Source organism: Aspergillus homomorphus (genome assembly GCF_003184865.1).
Source record: "Aspergillus homomorphus CBS 101889 unplaced genomic scaffold BO97scaffold_41, whole genome shotgun sequence".
Lineage (NCBI taxonomy): Eukaryota > Fungi > Ascomycota > Eurotiomycetes > Eurotiales > Aspergillaceae > Aspergillus > Aspergillus homomorphus.
The window spans coordinates 106,107-123,228 of NW_020291927.1; the positions used below are offsets into that span (position 1 = coordinate 106,107).

The following is a 17,122-nucleotide window of genomic DNA, read 5'->3' on the forward strand; positions in this document are numbered from 1 at the left end:
TCAGTCTGATGGGTTCGATCAGAAAGAATAGTTATCGGCCATGGTTGGTCTCTGGAAGGATAATGGGTGCAATATGCTAATCTTGAGCTTGCTGCTCTCCTGTCAACTTCGATGGTCGGTGGGAGGGCCCGGGGAATCGACCGGCTCGTATACAGGACTCGTTCAACTCCACCGATCCCTCTGGACGGTTTCTACCAAAATGACTGTATCGAGAATATATACTTAGTCTTATAACTTGAGAGCCCAATTCATTCACCCAAAACCTCAACACAAACACCTACTCCAGAAACCAAAGATAAAAACATAAATAGCATTAGATATCTCATTAGACCAATAAGTAGTAACCTTCGCCGTAAAACTTATACTAAAATAAAGACGTCCCGGGGGAGAACCCCCGGACCCCCCTTCCTTTCAGCTCCCTGGCCACCTCAATCTAACTGAGCAAAAATGAGAGTATTCCGGGGGAGAACTCCCGGACCCCCCTTCCTTTCAGCTCCCTGGCCACCTCAATCTCAGGCTAAGTTGAGTAGCTGGAGCTGGAGCCAGAGGGGCCAGAGTCAGAAGAACCGGAGCCAGCAACGACTCCAGACGAACCAGAGCCGGAGGAGCTCGAACCAGAAGAGCCAAAGTTGGAAGAACCAGAGTCCGAAGAACCGGAGCCAGCAACAACTCCGGAGCCCTCGTTGGAAGAGGAACCAGAGCCAAAGGAAGATCCAGCTGTAGTGTCAACGCCAGCAGCAGTAATAGTAGCAGTAGAGGTCGTCTTGGTAACAGTAGAAGTAGACGTAGCCATCACGGTGGTGTGTAGATGGGTGGGTGCGTGAGTAGCATCGATAAGGATCGTGTTGCCGATGGTGATAATGGCATCCTCCTCAAGCTCGACATCGACCACGACAGGGTACTCGATGATGTTCACGGAGAGGTGCAACACCTCACCGGTGAACACCACATCCGAGCAGGTGTCGCGGGCACGCAGAGCGTTGTCCTTGGCCTTGATAGCGGCAGCACTGGCCACGCCCAGGGACGCAACCGTCGCTGCGAGAGGGGCAAAGCGCATGGTGTGTGTGTGTGTGTGTGTGGAATGAACGACTATGATAAAAGAGGGTATAGAAAAGAAAGAAAAAAGGAGTGACAGTGATAGACCCTATTTGGCCGGAGCGAGCGTCTAAACGAATGCACGCAAAGCCTGTATTTTTTTTTAAAGATAGGCGCCATCACTGTCTTATACCTGGAAGACCCTGGATTCCAAAAAGAATCATAGCCTGATTGGGCGCAGAAGGCACATGGAACCAGTATCAGGGCACACCACGTGGGTACAGTACAGTTATTCGTAAGTCCAGACCCCACTGCAACGAGGAAGCTAGCATTTGACTTGGATCCAGACCGAGCTGATGGTATCATTGTCGGGCATGCATTGGTCTCTCTTACGTAGGGGACTGAAAGTCAGGAGTGCATTCGAGTTAGCAAGGGTGGATGGGTTGCTGTAGATATAAGATCATTTACTGAAAATGGTTACGTTTTTGTGGTGGTCTGTGTATGTCCTGCTTGTTAAGTTCTATTTGGTGATGAATATGGTTGATTCACTCCCTTGTGCGGGATGCGCTCTTCAACATATAATCAGCTAGTAATCATGTGTCTGATCTGTGCATGGCCGAAAGTCTAGTGCAAATACTGTTTGATATCGGAATTGAGATTTTAGCCCCGGCCGAGGAGCAGTCTCTTTCGCAATACCTTAGCTGACGAAGAAGAGGTGATAATGAGTGGAAGTCTACCACAATACTACATCGATGAAGATTGGAAAGACCCTGCATACGAAAACCAAATTACAATTAACTTTCCTGATATTGAGCAACGGCTTCATCTATGTCGAAGTAAGCGTGACGGCGGAAAGGCAGGAACAATTCACTAAAGATTCATCCGCAACAGCATCGCCACCATGGGCCAGTCTTGCTGCAGCAAATAATGGTTCAGCGGGAATTGAAAGACCTCGTGACGATTCGGGCCTTGGTTAACCCAGGGAAGGAAGCCAGCCCTGCGGATCTCATCCCGGCGGAGCAGGGCGTGCACAATCTGCCAGTCATACGTGTTCGTCTGAAACCTCCAATGGTAGATATTATCCACGGCTATGAAGAGTTCGGGGTACTGGGTCCTGTAGTCCCCCAGGTTCAACGGCATGTCGCATTTGATCATCTCCAAGGCGAGCGGCATGTGTTGTTCGATCATCGCCTGTTGGATGGCCGACCTGCGCGACTCCCGCCTGCGCGACCTGTCGATAGTAACCGCGGACTTCACCTCCGGCAGGGCCTCGACGATCTTCCGGACCCCCTCGGGCCAGTATATGAACCGGAGCAAATGGCGCGCGATGTCCTCGGGCTCGGGATACGTGCCGTTGAGCATCGCCCGGCGTAGAAGAGCTTGGTAGTCACGCATCCCGCAGAGGAAGGGCAGGATCCCCTCCCCGTTTTCGGTGGTGTACCGCGCCCCAGCCCCGAGAAGCAGCCGCACCATGTCCTCTTGTGCCGGCAGGTCTTCATCCAGTGGGACCGGCGGCTCAAATTCGTCGTACAGCGGAATCCAGCGCACGTAGTCCAGCGCCGTGTAGCGCGCGGGAGACACCGTAGCGTGCGGATCGGCCCCGTGCTCCAGCAGCAGATGGGCCATGGCAATCTGGGTGTGCAAGGAGGCGATGTGCAGCAGTGGTCGGGCACTGAGGTCGTAGACGTTAGCACTGAGTCCCGCATCTAGACAGAACCGGACAGCGTCACACCGACCATGGGCCACCAGGCGAGCGAGCGGCTGCTTCACACGGCCCTTTCTCCAGCTATATCGGCTACTGCGTCGGGTGCCGTCCTCGCTGATGGCCATCACCCTGTCGTACGTGCTCTGCGGCGGGAGGACTGATTCTCGACACCGCGCTTGGAGTGTCTCGCGCACGAGATCGCGGAAGGATTTGCAGGTGAGGCGGAGCACGCAGAGGGTGGCCGTGTCCATGTAAAAAATACATTCTACGGCCACCTCGGTGGGCAGCGCCGCTAGCCCTGTGGCGGGTGTGTTGGACATGCGCTGCGGACGGCCAGTGAAAATCCTGCCGCGGTATTGCGCAAAGAACTCAAGGATCCTCTGGCGTATGCGGGACATATCTGACTTGCCGTTCAGCGACTATGGTGGGTTTTTGCTTTGCTTGTTGAGATGGACGGAAGTCCATTGTCGCCGATTTATATGTAGGCGCACTTTTGAAAGTGGGCAGTTTTACCAGACACAGATGGTAGGCTCCGAGGAAGTTGCCGTGATGCCGGCATAGGGAGCTCTGTACTATGATTTTGTCGAGTTATTTTCGCGTAGAGCTGTTCTTTTGCTGACATTATCCCTTAGAATTCATCTTTGTTGAATGGAATAAACGAAAGACCTTGACAGACCTTCCAGTAGCTATCTACATGCGCGCTGGATGATACTCTGGAAAAACTGATACAGAGGATGAAATTCTAGTGTGATAGATTGATACTTGATGCTGTAAGAGTATGTGTAAAAAAACTGAATTTATCGAAAAAACAACCGACGATAAGATGTCTTGTTCAGATACATATTTCAGCTCGATAATACCAGAACTGGCCACAAATAGGTAACTGATTTATCACCGTTAAGGATAGGGCCCAACGCTCTCCTTGGTAGGCCAGAACCAAAAGACCCATGTCTAAATACGTTCCAGGGTCAGCTTTGGGCCCAGGGCCCGTACATTTCATAATACCCGTGCGAATCGAGCACATGTCGAGCACATTTCGCGCCGCAGTAAGCAGGGACCATGTGTTGTGGTGAGTTCCAAGCTTTCTCAGCGTGCGAGTACCGATGCAGAAATCCCCCGGTGGAAATGGTGTCTAGACTGTACTGAGCACGTCGCTCGTGACCCGCGGACAGCTGGAGCAGGATTTAGGTCGAGGTAGCTGCATCGATTGGACTTGCATTTTACACCAGGTGACAACAGCGCACTTGTCCAGCTTGTTGGTAATGCAGTCGTAATTCGTAACAGTTCCAACTCGAGATTCCTAGAGTGACGCTCCCCATTCATGGTTTCGCTGGACTTGAGTGCTGCAGACGGTGGACAGCTCTACCTGGGGAGTAGGCTCCTCATACAACAACGGTTTTGCCGAGCCCCATGCCACTCCCGAAGAAGATGTCGATCTAAGCGTTGTCCTTGTCTTCTGCTGCCCAGATCCACCAAGCCTTGTACGCCTGCTAAGCGAATTCATTCGTCGCAATCCAGATATCTCGATATCTTACTGAACAGATATGACTTGTCGAGGGACTGTCCAACTTGGACTACATTTGAAGAAAGTATGACCAGCAGAAAGAGAGAAGTTCGTCAAAGCGAGTTCGAGAATTAAAAGACAACATGCTCCCGGCCGTTTTTGTCCCAGCTTATAAGTAAGGTAGTGAGCCGTCGCTCAGAAGGACGACATTGAAAAATCATTCTATAGCAATACAACGACTCACCATCGAGGTCATCCTATCACGGGTGCTTTCAAGGGCGATATCTCTCCAATATGTGTGAATTTATTGGAGTTCAATTTCTAGACTGGTCTGCAGTGTTATCGCTGTCATCGCTCGAGGCCTATTGTGCCCTCGTTTTGGTCGCTGCTGGATGAGCCCTCACGTTCCAGCAAGCCGTGGTCTAGCTTTGGCCTGGGACAGAAGTGCCTCAGTGATGGTGGTAGTAGTGGTCTCAACGGGCTCTGCAGACTGCTTCTATGCTGCCTTGGTACGGGTCAAGTGAGCCCTGAATTGGTCCATAGTACAGGATCATAACTCTCTCTCCAGCTCGGAATCGCTCCAGTTGGTGATTCCCCCTAACGCCACTCCAATCAAGCTCATTATTGATAGTCGTAGGGATGAAAACCAGGTTCCGGTAATTCAGCTCCAATAAAACCACCCGCTCCACTTTCTGTCCGTGCTTATATCCACCCACATTTTGTCGGACTGAGCCGGCCGCGTCGAAATCACCTGGATACACGTGCGCTGCGCTCTAGCATTGGACTGCATGCACGACCGATTTGCCAGCGAGTCTCCTGTCCTTTTGGAGCCAGTACCCATCCTTGGCAGTTATGTCATATCTCTACTTGGCAACAGGCCACTGTCCCATAACTCAGCTCTTTTCTTGAGAGGGCACTCGTGAAACTCGGAGCAGGGTCTTCAATAAGCCAGGTCGCTGTTGAGAGCTTCTCGGATCTGACGGCTTGATTTTTTATGACCCGACTTTGGTCTCTCAGCTTGTCTGTCGCCGATGATGGGTAGATCTGAAACAGCAGTTATATCTGAGATAGAGCCGGCAAGCCATCCTACTTTGGACTTCAACCGCTCCTTGCCCTGCTCTCCTTGCCCTCTATCAAGTGACAGATGCTTTCGGCGAAGGCTGTGCTTCGGGGTTGCACAGGTGTCTTTTATCAGGACCCTTTTCACTCTGGTATGATAGACCAAGAGAATAATCGTATGGGTCAAACCTGGGCTAGGATCGGTTGGCATGAACTTAAAAGTCCACACCCGCAGCGTGCAGACGTTCCTGGGCCTCCCCTGCACACCACACATGCAATCCCCCCATGCACGTCTTTCCCATCCCGCAACCATCACCGACGATGCCACCGCGGTCATCAACAGTCTCGCAACACAGCATAAACTCTGCATCGGTCGCCTGCGATGGCATCACCTGTGTGACGCGGGTCGGGTCCGTGGGTGGGCGGAACTGGAGCTCCGGCTTCAGTTCTAGGATCCGACAAGCCTGGAGTGCCGGAATTGTCTTTGCACTGATCAGCCCGGGCGCTGATTCAAAGGTCTCTACCTCCCGGTTACTGTCGGAGGTGAATGTAGACCGTACCCCCTTCGGGGTCGAGGGCTCATGCCCGCCAGCCTGACTATCCACCCCCGCCTGCGACCGAAGGCACCTCTCCAGCTGGTCGATGGTGTCGGGGTCCCAGTCGTCGAGATCCTCCTTGTCGTCCGTGCCGTCCGCGTCGTCGGCACGTTCTGCGTTTCCTCGTGTGTCAGGCTCCGTCTCGCTCTCCCCGTCCGCGTCCTCGGCCTTCTCCTGCGCTGCCTTGACTTGGGCCTCCGCCGCTGCTTTGCCCTCCGTCCTTGCGCTCACCCCTGCCTTGGACTTGTTCTTCCTCCTCCCATCCTCGTCCTCGTCCTCGAAACGTTCGGGGTTCAGCTCATCACCCAGACCCACTATGCCGGCCGTGGCCGCCTGTTGCTTGTCCGACAGGCTCTTAGTCCGGTCGACATTATGGTGGTCATAGGTGATGCACTTCTCCCCGAAGTCGAGGGGCTTCATCAGGTATTGTACCACTGCACGTGCCACCCGCCGCGTGGCCTTTGAACGCTTGGCCCCCTTGACCGGGTAAACCCGTCGGTTGAGCCCGTGGCGCATGGCTCTGCGGAAGCGCTTTTCGATGTTCTTCTGCACGACCACATCAGACCCCAAATTCCCAAAGGGCTGTACCTCCTGACCCACGGTCAGGATATGGTCCAAAATGTTGTCGCTATCTTCCGCATCACTCTCGTCCATCGGGCTCGGGAATGAATCTCTTGAGCTGCTCCATAATACGGATATATCTGCAAGCGCTGTCGAGGCGGAATCGGCATATTGGGATAGCTATACCGGGTTATTCCTGTACACCAAACCTCGGAATCCTCTCACAGCGACTGATGCACTTGGTGTGGAAGATTTAGAAAGGCGATGAATGTCCGATAACGCATTGGAGTGCTCCCATGCCTCCCACTTGTACACTCCCTCTTTATAGTACTGAGTATTTCCTTGGTCCGCAGCGCGCAAGCCTTTTCAGGTCCTTCTTAAAAGTCCTGATCAGGTAGTGATTCCAATTCCAATGTACCCAACGGGACAGCATCCAATCCTCCTGTTGACCCAGGGGATGCCACCAGTGCAGAATAGGGCTGATGTATCGCCCTTCCAACAGTCGGGAGTTGTGTGTTCGGTAGATATCCGCCGGCGAGCGAAAAAGACACGCCAGCCCAAAATCAATAATGATAATGCGCAGCGCACCGCCTGCGCGGGTGAACGCCTCGGTGATCATCACATTGCGGAGGAACAGGTCCATGTGGCGCAGATTGCAGGGCCTTCGGTCAGATACCAGTCGCCGTGGGTCCTTTTCGCCTGATTCAGCGTCTTGTTAGTGACCAGCCAGCTCCAGAACGCTCAGCAAGAATTTAAACTGCCTTCGCAGTCAAGGCAGCATCTCCACCGTCACCAACGCAGTACCACGAGATTTCCCTGCTCCAAGGGCCGCTTTCTGACAAGCCTGGGGCTGGTTGAAAACAGCTTCTTTCCCTGTCCCGTGCCATGACAGCCAACCACAGGGCCTTGTCAGTCTGGTCGCAATGCCAGATGCAATTCCAGAGTCTCCAAAAGGGACTTTCATTTAACCCCACCGCGGGTGCCCAGATTCACAAGCTGGGCATCCACAAGAGGGCCTAGGGAAAAGGCTCTCAAGACCGCGTTTGAGAGGAGAGAAGGAGAAAGGAGAGGCCTGGTATACGAAAGTCGTGAGCAAAGTGCGCGGCGGTAGGTTTAGGACCGTCCTCACGCCATTTTAGGTGACGTGCCTGGATTCATTCGTGAAACTTCTGCGCGTCAGGGTCTGCATTGTCGTACACTATGACCAATGCAAGGGTGTCAAAGCCTTCTCCATCTGCATCAAAGGCTTTCCCCCCTCCTTCCCTGCTGGTCTGCCCCGTTTGTTTGAGTCACACGCCCTGCCGTAGACTACTGCAAAGGGCAGAGAACGCCAGCTCTGATCTCAGGAACCGCTGCTCTCCCGAGCTGAGCCGGTTGGATACTGTCTGGATTAGGCGTTTTTCAATGATCGATGCTTCCTCCCCCCGCCCCTACCCCGGGACGGACTTGAAAGGAGAAAGATGAGAGTGTTGGCGTGATTCAACGAGGAATCGAGACAATCCGACAAGTGAGACTGTTTCTTGCAGGTGGAACCACTGAGAGTATACATGATTGCGGACCTCACTGCAGAAAGATCCAATTGTGTCAAGTGTGGATTGCGGACTGCGATTGCACCCGCTCTCTAGCGAGGGTACGGTGCGATGCTCCAGCTTCGTTCCTGGATTTGCTGGGGTATTATAGGCCTTATCGCATACCACATAGGCTTTGCTGTGAGTCACGCCGCCACCGGGTTCCTCAAGGTTTCCATCGTACTAGGCTCGCCCTACACCTCAAGGAGCTCCAAAAGAACTCTAGGGGACCCTGGATACTCGTGCCAGTCACGCAGCCGCAAGGACGTTCTGGATAATATCGATAACTCCCACAGCTCGAAGAACCAAGATTGTGGCCTCAGTCGGGTGGTTAGACCCTGCGAGCTGTCGGATAGCATTCTATCTTCAAGGCGAGATTATTCTGTTTGTCAGTTCGCCCTATCTTGGCTTTCGAAGGGGTTTGCGTACTCTCCTGGATTTTTAGAGGCTCATCCTGGAGGACGCTATGCTTCTTTAAGCCACATCTGAGGATAGTGACTCAGGCAACCGTGCCACCTCCCGGCGGACAGGTTGTCAAGGGCGAGCGAGTGCCCCCAGGCCTGCTGGTTTACGTTGGCCTGGATAGGAGAGGAACACCTCGACCATCTCCACCGTCCGATTACTGTCTGGGCTTTTCACTAGGCTACTCCGTCGGTCAGGCAGAAGTCTCTTCATAATGTCTGCAAATCTCATATCCTCCGCTGCCTTCCGTTCCTGCCCTTCGAGCTGGCTGTCTGTTAATAACAGTCTGCTACAGCCGGGGCACCCGTAACTAGCCTGCGGCCACGGAGTGACAGTACGGAGTAGAGTCGTGACACCGCTTTTGTGATGGCGATATCTTGACTTGTAGGGCCGTTGATTGATGTCAACCCCTGCGGGATGCCCTGTCATCACAGGACACTCCTCACGTTCTACGAACAGCACATCTGATATTGCGGACCTGCATGTGTTCCTGCCCTGTCGCAGAGGCTACATCCAATATCCGTCCGGCGAAGAAGTTCGTATCTTGGACCGATTGAACAGCCGGGCCCGGGAGCCTTGTCCAGAGCGATTTCTGTGTTCTCGAGTCACTTGTTGAGGAGCGTGTTAGTAGTCAATTTGAGCGGGGGCTTGTAGAGCGCACCATTTATCGCTTTGAGCCTTTTCCTCTCGTGGATAAATCAGATCACAAGCAAAGCCGTCCGGTACTTCCCGAAACCGCACCCATCCCGCGGCTTTTGATTGTTGGTATGTTCAACCATGTACGCCGTGGCCTGGCCTGGTATGGTCTCAACATAGTCTGGACGTCGGAGTCGCAGCACGTAGGTCGCCAATGCCATCGCCATTGGAGCCTTGGAAGCTGGCAGGGTAGATTTGGTTAGATTGTCGCGTTCTTTCACCACGGAGCAGTTGCCATGACTGTGTAGGAGAAGAGAAGGAAAGAAAATAAATAATATAAATAAAGGGAACGCCGTGAAAATTAACGTCTCGAAGTCGACACGCAACATCTGGCAGGCCTCGTAAGCAGTGGGTGGGTGGCGCTTGTTGGGAAGCTAAGATTGAGGAATCAAACCACGCGTTTCACATCCATATCTGTAATGGGCACTTCCGCTGAGGGCATTGCCCGCTGCAGTACCCCAAGTACAACACAACCAGTGGACGAGAATAGTATCGATGTTTCGCAGCGGGAGAGGCGAAAAAAAAAATAATATAAAGGACAACGGTTCAGATATGATTCAGGAGAACAGAGACAGGCAGGCAGGTATGCATAGCCCCATAGCCACGAACCGCGTGAGCAAAAGGGAAAGAAGAGGTCAGAACAGGTATAGCAGGCCAGTCGTGCAACGCAACCCGGTAATAGTCAGGGCCGTCGAGCGAAGACCATTTAGGTATGACAACTCTGAAGATTCAGACCCAGGGAGGACCAGGTGGTAGGTGGTCACAAGACGCTGGGCGTTATTGTCTGCATGCGTGACAGGAATGTAAAGCCCAGCCTCCATTCGAGACTTTTGAAGACAGGCTTTCCTCTCTTTTTACGTGAACGCATATGTAGCATTCTGCTTCCCCTTGTCCTTGGCCCCCTGCCACCGCGCCTTTTCGTCCGCGTAAATGCGGGGGCAACGTCAGATACACTTAGACAGTTCCAGGAGGTATCGGTCCTTAAACCTGCGGCGGGAGGCCAGCTCCAGGACCTGGATATCGACCACGTTCTGTAATGCTACATTATATAGGTAAAAAAACGCGTCGGCATTGATTTATACGTGGAAGAATACCTTTACCCTGTAGATAGACTCGAGGACGGACCTGAGCATCGCATATCCATCGGCCGGCGCGGCGGTGGAGAAGGCGCGAGACCCCAGTGTGTATACGTCCACCAGCCAGGTCTGGCGGGTAGCCTTCACGTGGATAGAAATAAGATCCAGCGTGCGGCATTCTCTGGCACTGTAACTGAAATCTTTGTGCAATATACATTGAAATGTATAGCCAAACACTGAGAACGATATGTGGCCTCTTTCCTGCAAGCCGGGTATTTGCCTCGTGTCGGTTTATCTTTATTGCCGATGTCTTAGGGCTCTCGGGCTTCTGGTTTGTAAGTGTGAAGGTAGGAAGATGCGCCTGGTGCTGCAGGGCTGTCCCGCTCTGGCATGGTGTAAATTGGTATAGAAATATCAATCCTTGTGCTTTATTGTTTGTTGTGGATGGAGAGCAGTATTGTGCTTATATCATGCTGACAATGTGCTGAGTATGCGACTGAGGAGACTAAGTCCTCAAAGGAAGCTCAAGAGAACAGATGGTTGAAATGCGAGGCAGTGCTTGATCATCCTCTGTTCAAGGTAATAAAGTTGGTTTTGTTGAATCCAGCCTAAAGTGCTAACACTGATCCCGATAACTCGTGGGTAGGAACTTTAGGTGTGGGCATCTGACGGCAATCCTATATTGATTGCTCAGGTATTGAAACGTCGTTGTAGATAATTGACCTGCGGGGAACATGTTCGATATATCTTTCAGCTTTTTTATAGTGGTTAGATCGAGGTCATCACGATTTGTTTGGGGCATTTCTGATGCCAGGACGCAGCTTGGTGATAGACCGCCTCATTACCATGTATATGGACAGGGCCACTGTTGGGAGACGGGACGTCCCATCAGCTCTGTCAAGAACATCCTGTGATCCGAACAAGAAGATTGCACAGCAAAGCAACATCCGTGAAGTCGAGATCGTCGGTGTCGGATTGCATTGGGGGGAGTTCTGCCGCCACAATCTCATCGGGCGACCGTCGACCAGGGGAACCGTGGACGGAAGGTAAGAAGTGCATATTACTCCCAAGACCAATGCATGCTTCGTGGAGAGCAATGTTCACCCTATCGTCGCCTGTCTAAACCAAGGCTCGATGAACTGCCCGCTTGAGTTCCTCGCGTGCTGACCTGCTCCTGTAACGCCCAAATTAGTCTTCCTTGTTGGTAGTGTGGAAATCTCCATAGCCCACTTCTCGATCCCAAGCTACGAACTGTCGTCCTTCTATTTCCATCTTCTAATTCGATTGTACACGGGTCAGAAGGAGCACAATGTAGAGAATTCCTGGACTATTGGCCCAGAGGTGGTCAGGATAGGTATAGAGCTCATACTTTCCATCAGAGCGTAGGAGCGGAATCAGAAGATAAAGACGCAGGCTCTGATCTAGGTACTGCTGCGTGAGGATGTACTGCCTGTTTGCCCGGCAGCGAATTCGAGTGAAGGTCAGGCAGTGTCTCATAGTAGATCTATACACTTCGGCTGCCTCGATAAAGATTCCCTGCACCGGCATGATGAGGCCTGGGTGGAATAAAATCACCCGGGCCTCCCGCCGCGTCGTTCGCGGGCGCTTGGCCCCCTTGACGGGGGAGGTCTGCCCGGGTGGTGGTGCCTTTGGCTGAACCCTTGGCTTCAGCTCGTTCGATGATGGATGAAGCGGAAATGCTGCGTTCTCTGCCCTCATGGCTTGGCGTTCCAAAACCAGCTCCATGTCTGCGCGCCGGATATCAACTCCGGGCGGTTCGGCCCCTTGCGCACGAGGGGAGGGCGTGCAACTGCGTCACCAACTTCTCCTCGGGGATGTCCGTCTTCATCCGCGCGCAGATTTTGCCTGCTGAGCACTAGAGCAGTATGGGCGACGAACTTTCAGGTCACGCCTTGGGAAAGCGACCCGAGGATCCAGCGGCATCGGCCTGAAACTTCTTCGGCTTATGCCAAACAGTTGCCATGTAGCACTGTAGCTGCTCAATGGCTTCTGGATTGCAGTTGTCTCGGCTCGTGGCCTCAAGAACAACACGTGAGGCATCGCTGTTTACCAGTTGGCCCGATTGCAGATGACAATATTAATCTTTTCGGTCCAAAGTAAGTTGTGAATACCCCATCTCCATCTCCACCTAGAGCGTCTCTGTCCAGAAAGCTTCCGAAGCCAGCCGAACACTGCGTGTAGACATTTACATGCTCTCGCAGCGACAACTCCCAAGCAGATGAGGGTTCTACTATCCGGACTTGAGTGATTGCCGTAGTCATCCACATAATGCCTAGTATGATAACTCCCGACACCGATGGAAGAGCTCGGTCACTCTATAAGAGAGAGGGAACAGCCGGGTGACACTTCATCCAGCCTTCCCCAAACATCCTTCTCAAAAAGGGACTTCGGATAGACCGAAAGTGGCAGGTACGACAAATCAGGGTCATAGGCGTTGAGGTAAGACTGAACGCCTTCAGCAGTAGCCTCGATACAATTCTCACCGATGTTGTGCAGAATAGCATGCAGCATGACATTGCAAGAGAAGTGCAGTTTCGCCATACAGAAACCTTCAGAGGTGTCCCCTTCCTCTTCGAGAGGAGTGATGACCTCGCTATGGACCTGGCGGATGATCTCGAGCCCGGAGCCCAAGGCAAGATAGCCCTATATCATGGACTGGAGGTAGTGCCCATGTCCCGTGCGGGAAGCTGGCCTAACAACAACCGCGACCTGGGCGAGGAGTTTGACCACATTGTCAAACGCGAGCTTGCGGTCGAAGGAGTTCGCCTGAAACAAGACAATGACCTGCTGTGGCTCGGTCTGCCCGGTGCGGTTCAGCCGCCCGGTGGCCTGAATCTCCTGCGGACCGTTCCGACCCGGTTCCACAAGGACCACCGTGTGACAGCAGTGCTGGAGGTTGAGCCCAAGTGAGGCGACGCGGTACGTCGTCACGGGGCATTGGGCGCTGGGTCGATGAACTCGGCCGCCGCCTTGTTGCGGAGGCCCTGGTTCATGTGGGCCCAGATCCGCGACACGCGGATGCCCATCGACTCGAGAAAGAGCGTGAGTACCCACTGTTACTGTGTCAACGGCCAGGTGCAGAAGAAGATGACCCGCGCCGGGGGGAGCACCGGGCGCCCCACGTCAAAATATCCCCAACGCTCCAGCGCATGGGCGATATAGCGGAGCTTGGGGGAATCGTAGGCCAGAAAGAACGCATTCTGTAAGCGCGCGGTGTATGCCGTATAACACGAATCATGCCGCGTGCAGTTGAAGTAAAACGTCAGCCCGTGGTCCTCGGCGAACAGCTGGTCTGCAACGTCGTCGGCCAAGAACCCCCTCGTGCCCTGCGAGTTCAGGACCCGGTAGAGGGTTGGCGAGAACGCCAGGAGACACAGCCGCCGCCGATTGGACTGGTCCATCTGCGCAGTGTCTTCACTATTCGGGTCCCCGCATTGGCGGGGCTTTTGTACAGCTTGTTCTTGAGGGCTTTCATCATGCTCTTCCTACATGGCTTTGGGGAAGGCGAGATCCACGGTGTCGATTTTCATCGGGGGGATGTCGTGGCCCACGACATAGTTGTCCGTGCCGGGGCCCATGATGATGATGTCGCCGTGAACACGATCATTCCGTTGTAGATAACAATTCTTCTTCAAATGTCACCTCGGGTGCGCTTGATCAGGCTGGCAGTGCAGGTCTAGAGGTTAGCTGACCCAGTAATGGATTGCTGCAAGAGCCTGACGTATCCACCGACCCTAGCTCAAATCATTAGGTCCTCGGCATCTTGTAAAGAAGGTTTTCATTGACGGGTATGAAGCATTGTACCACAGAATTCGTATTGTCGTTCAGTCTGTCCTGATCCCTAAACAGCAGCGGTGCACCGCGCCTGGAAAGCCTTCTGCCCCACGACATTTCGTAGATTCTCGAGCTTTTACGCGTACTGCGTCAATCGTAGGGTGAAAGCATCGTACTGATGTTTAAAGGGATAGTGCGCTTCGTATTTAGCGGAGGTAAGATGATTTAGCTTGCTCTTCCCCACTGCTGGTAGTAACACTGGCACAATGAGATGCTGTTGAATACAGACGACAACGACATGGCGAGCGTGGTCAGAAGACATCACCGGCAGGCCATTGTTACGGGGCTGTCTTACATATCCAAGGCGAGGAACGCATTCTTCCCGGAGGCGGCAGATGTCTTTCCGCTTCTACCTCTTCTGGGGCGTGCTTTTGCCACTGTATGTAGCCTTGCCAATTTTGATCGTATCCTACCATCCTGCTCGTTGGTTTTTCTCGTCTCCACCAGGTCTCTAGGAGCCAAGACCACCAGTATCCCATGACGATCGAGGTTTCACAGCCGTTGTCGCTGAAAAACCGGACTCCAAGCTGTACTCCAGGCAAAGGCAACCATTATTCGCCCAGCTCTAGTCCAAAAGCTTTTCAAGCCTGGCATGCTTTTCGGTATAATTCTAATGCAATTGCGCAATCTCTGCCCATGTATGGCTTGAGGTCGGCTCGGACCAATATCCTTCACCATAATGAGCTTTCAGCGTGCGTAGCAAGATACAATAGGCTTTCCCTCGTATACTATCAGCAAGAGATAGTATATGCTCTAGGAAAACTGCTGTTCCGCCAGCCCTGGCCGGAGAACTCTCGATCCCACCGAGTGGGAGTCCTCCGCTGGAGAGAGAGTTATAGCGATGTAATATGCCCCGGGCTGTTCTCCAGCTCTCAAGCATACCTGTGATCTAGGTGACTGAGTCGCTCCAGTGTTGGTCGCAGATAAATTTGGCGGATGGTTCCGTCAGTGAGTTCACGTTTATGCTGGTGCGCCGCGAGGCTATCACAATGAAAGGCAATAGTCTTTCCCTAATGAGCTATCCGAGAATGGGAGAGTGTGGCCCGCTGGTGCATGGATTGACATCTCGTGGTCAACCCAGGTACAGGGGATGATCTGGTTTCTCGTTGACGTTTACCAAGGCAAATTCAAACACAACGAGATGGATCAATAAGGGTCCCCACGTCGGGGTCGCAGCTCGGGCTCTGAGGCCTTGGCCGCCTCGTTCATTGCCAACACGGACACATTCAGGCCATCGGCGAGAGCAGCTCGGCCGGCCGCGAACAGCGTAGTAACCATGACATCGGCACAGGGCAGCGACACCTCCCTCAGCTTCTTGAACCGCGCAGAAGCTCTTCATAGTCTCGCTATCCATATCTTCGCCGCGCATATACTGCTACTACGCAAAGTATTTGCGGAAGATACGGTACTCAGGAGTAGGCGGTGTGGGACTCTAAACACTCAAAATAGCCTCTGCCATCTCGAGCTTACGACATCGAAGGCTAAGAATTCGATGTGCTGGTGATGCACCATATCAAGGCAAACCCCGTGAAAATAGTGAAAGCAGTCAGGACACTGAAACAGAGCGCCTTGGGCGTGGCCGCAATGACACACCTGGCAGCGAAAGTCCCACCTAAACGCGTCTCACTGGTGCCCGGAGACCCGTTATGTCTCGAACTCGTATATCAGAGAGCTCGGTGGGCCGCGTGGTTTGCTGCTAGTAGAAATGACGCACCGTGGCAATAAAACTGAGCTCATCAAGAAGCAGATCCCCGTCACTGCCGGTTTTCTCCTCTACGTTGATGGATGGGTGCTTTTGTAAAGACCATTCTTTCGAGGCGGACAGCCAGCAAATTTCGGTCTCGGTACTCATCGCGTGGCATCGGCCAACTAGCTGTGGGCGCACGCAGATGCTGTTGACCCGCTGAGTGATCAGGTCATCCATCCGAACCGCGATGTCGTTGACGACGTCATTCGTGGCGGACGCGCCGCAATGACTAGGGCGTTTCGGACTGAGAAAAACCGTTGGGCTCGTTCTTATTGCCGTCGATGGTTGCTAGCTCGGAGCGCGTTTGGACCCCAGCTTCTGTTCGATGGCCGGACGCTTGCCCTTCGTCGTAAGTCTAATCGTGGAAGCACGCTTGGTCCAGCGGTGAGTTCCGTGAAACGCGCATGCTTCATCTCATTCTCCTTCGTGGGTGCTCAACCACCTGCAAGTCTCATAGCGAATCGATCGCTGCGGTAGACTCGTTCTGGTTCTTCACCCCCACCCCCAGCTCTACCTCCTAGCAGCTGTACACGGCCCGCAGGTCGCATAGATAGAAAGAGAAATAAGTGGTCAGAAACATCAGTATTGAGAGTCCAGATAGTGGGAGTATAGCTGAGGTCATTGCGTTTCTTCCCTGCGTTGTCCGTGACATGTTCGGCCAAACGGTACACGCAACTTTACTGAAATCATCCCCCGAATTGTCGCTTCATCTCTTAACAGTTTCGTGTCCAGCAGCGTCCTGGTAGTGGGATTAGAATCAGTTTGATCACGGCCGGACCCTCTCTTTGTTCCCTCCACTCTTGACTCGCTGATGCTGGTGTGTCTAATATGACCGTTTCATTCGCTGAGACACTTTTGTAATCGCAGAACTTGTGGATATGTCCAACTGTACTTGCGAATCCGGAAAGCCAACTAGTTTCGAATTGTTGATTGTTTGCACGCCATTGTTGCTTGTCTTGAAGTTGTCATGCTGTCACAATGGCAAAGCACGCTACACCTCAGTCGATCAAGCCAGGATTGTGCTTTCACACGACAAAGAGGCTGATAAACACTCTCCATGCCACATCTGGGCGTAAGAACATCTGGGGATGCGACAAATACAGTTTCAAGTCCTCCAGCCGAAAGGAATAGACTCATCCTTGTGTTAGAATAGATGGCTCCATGAGCAAACAATTATATCATGGTCCACAAGACTTTGGACATAGAGGTACTTCAAAGAAGTCGGAAGTAATTGAGTCCCAACCGCCAGGTTGGGAGA

At 52.9% G+C, this 17,122-nt stretch overlaps 5 protein-coding genes across 5 annotated transcripts; all 5 read right to left on the reverse strand.

The window, feature by feature from the left end:
* Positions 1-517: 517 nt before the first annotated feature.
* On the reverse strand, positions 518-1,057 carry BO97DRAFT_427739 (uncharacterized protein; the record flags this gene model as incomplete). Its single annotated transcript, XM_025697227.1, has 1 exon — positions 518-1,057. One exon carries the CDS (start codon positions 1,055-1,057, stop codon positions 518-520), a length of 540 nt encoding a protein of 179 aa, XP_025548221.1.
* An 848-nt stretch (positions 1,058-1,905) lies between these two features.
* Positions 1,906-3,138, reverse strand: BO97DRAFT_417139 (uncharacterized protein; the record flags this gene model as incomplete). The annotated part of the gene is made up of 1 exon (XM_025696460.1): positions 1,906-3,138. The coding sequence occupies one exon, from the start codon at positions 3,136-3,138 to the stop codon at positions 1,906-1,908; it is 1,233 nt and encodes a 410-aa protein (XP_025548222.1).
* A 2,380-nt stretch (positions 3,139-5,518) lies between these two features.
* Positions 5,519-6,553, reverse strand: BO97DRAFT_417140 (uncharacterized protein; the record flags this gene model as incomplete). The annotated part of the gene is made up of 1 exon (XM_025696461.1): positions 5,519-6,553. One exon carries the CDS (start codon positions 6,551-6,553, stop codon positions 5,519-5,521), a length of 1,035 nt encoding a protein of 344 aa, XP_025548223.1.
* A 4,823-nt stretch (positions 6,554-11,376) lies between these two features.
* On the reverse strand, positions 11,377-12,396 carry BO97DRAFT_189389 (uncharacterized protein). Its single transcript, XM_025690451.1, has 2 exons — positions 11,493-12,396; positions 11,377-11,436 (listed from the first exon to the last, which is right to left on the reverse strand). Exon 1 carries the CDS (start codon positions 12,006-12,008, stop codon positions 11,538-11,540), a length of 471 nt encoding a protein of 156 aa, XP_025548224.1. The 5' UTR covers positions 12,009-12,396; the 3' UTR covers positions 11,377-11,436; positions 11,493-11,537.
* A 943-nt stretch (positions 12,397-13,339) lies between these two features.
* Positions 13,340-13,861, reverse strand: BO97DRAFT_427744 (uncharacterized protein; the record flags this gene model as incomplete). The annotated part of the gene is made up of 2 exons (XM_025697228.1): positions 13,340-13,700; positions 13,773-13,861. 2 exons carry the CDS (start codon positions 13,859-13,861, stop codon positions 13,340-13,342), a joined length of 450 nt encoding a protein of 149 aa, XP_025548225.1.
* Positions 13,862-17,122: the final 3,261 nt, after the last annotated feature.

Coding starts and splice junctions, on each gene's coding strand:
- BO97DRAFT_189389 (XM_025690451.1), bottom strand. CDS start 12,008: ATGGAGCTGGTTTTGGAACGCCAAGCCATGAGGGCAGAGAACGCAGCA.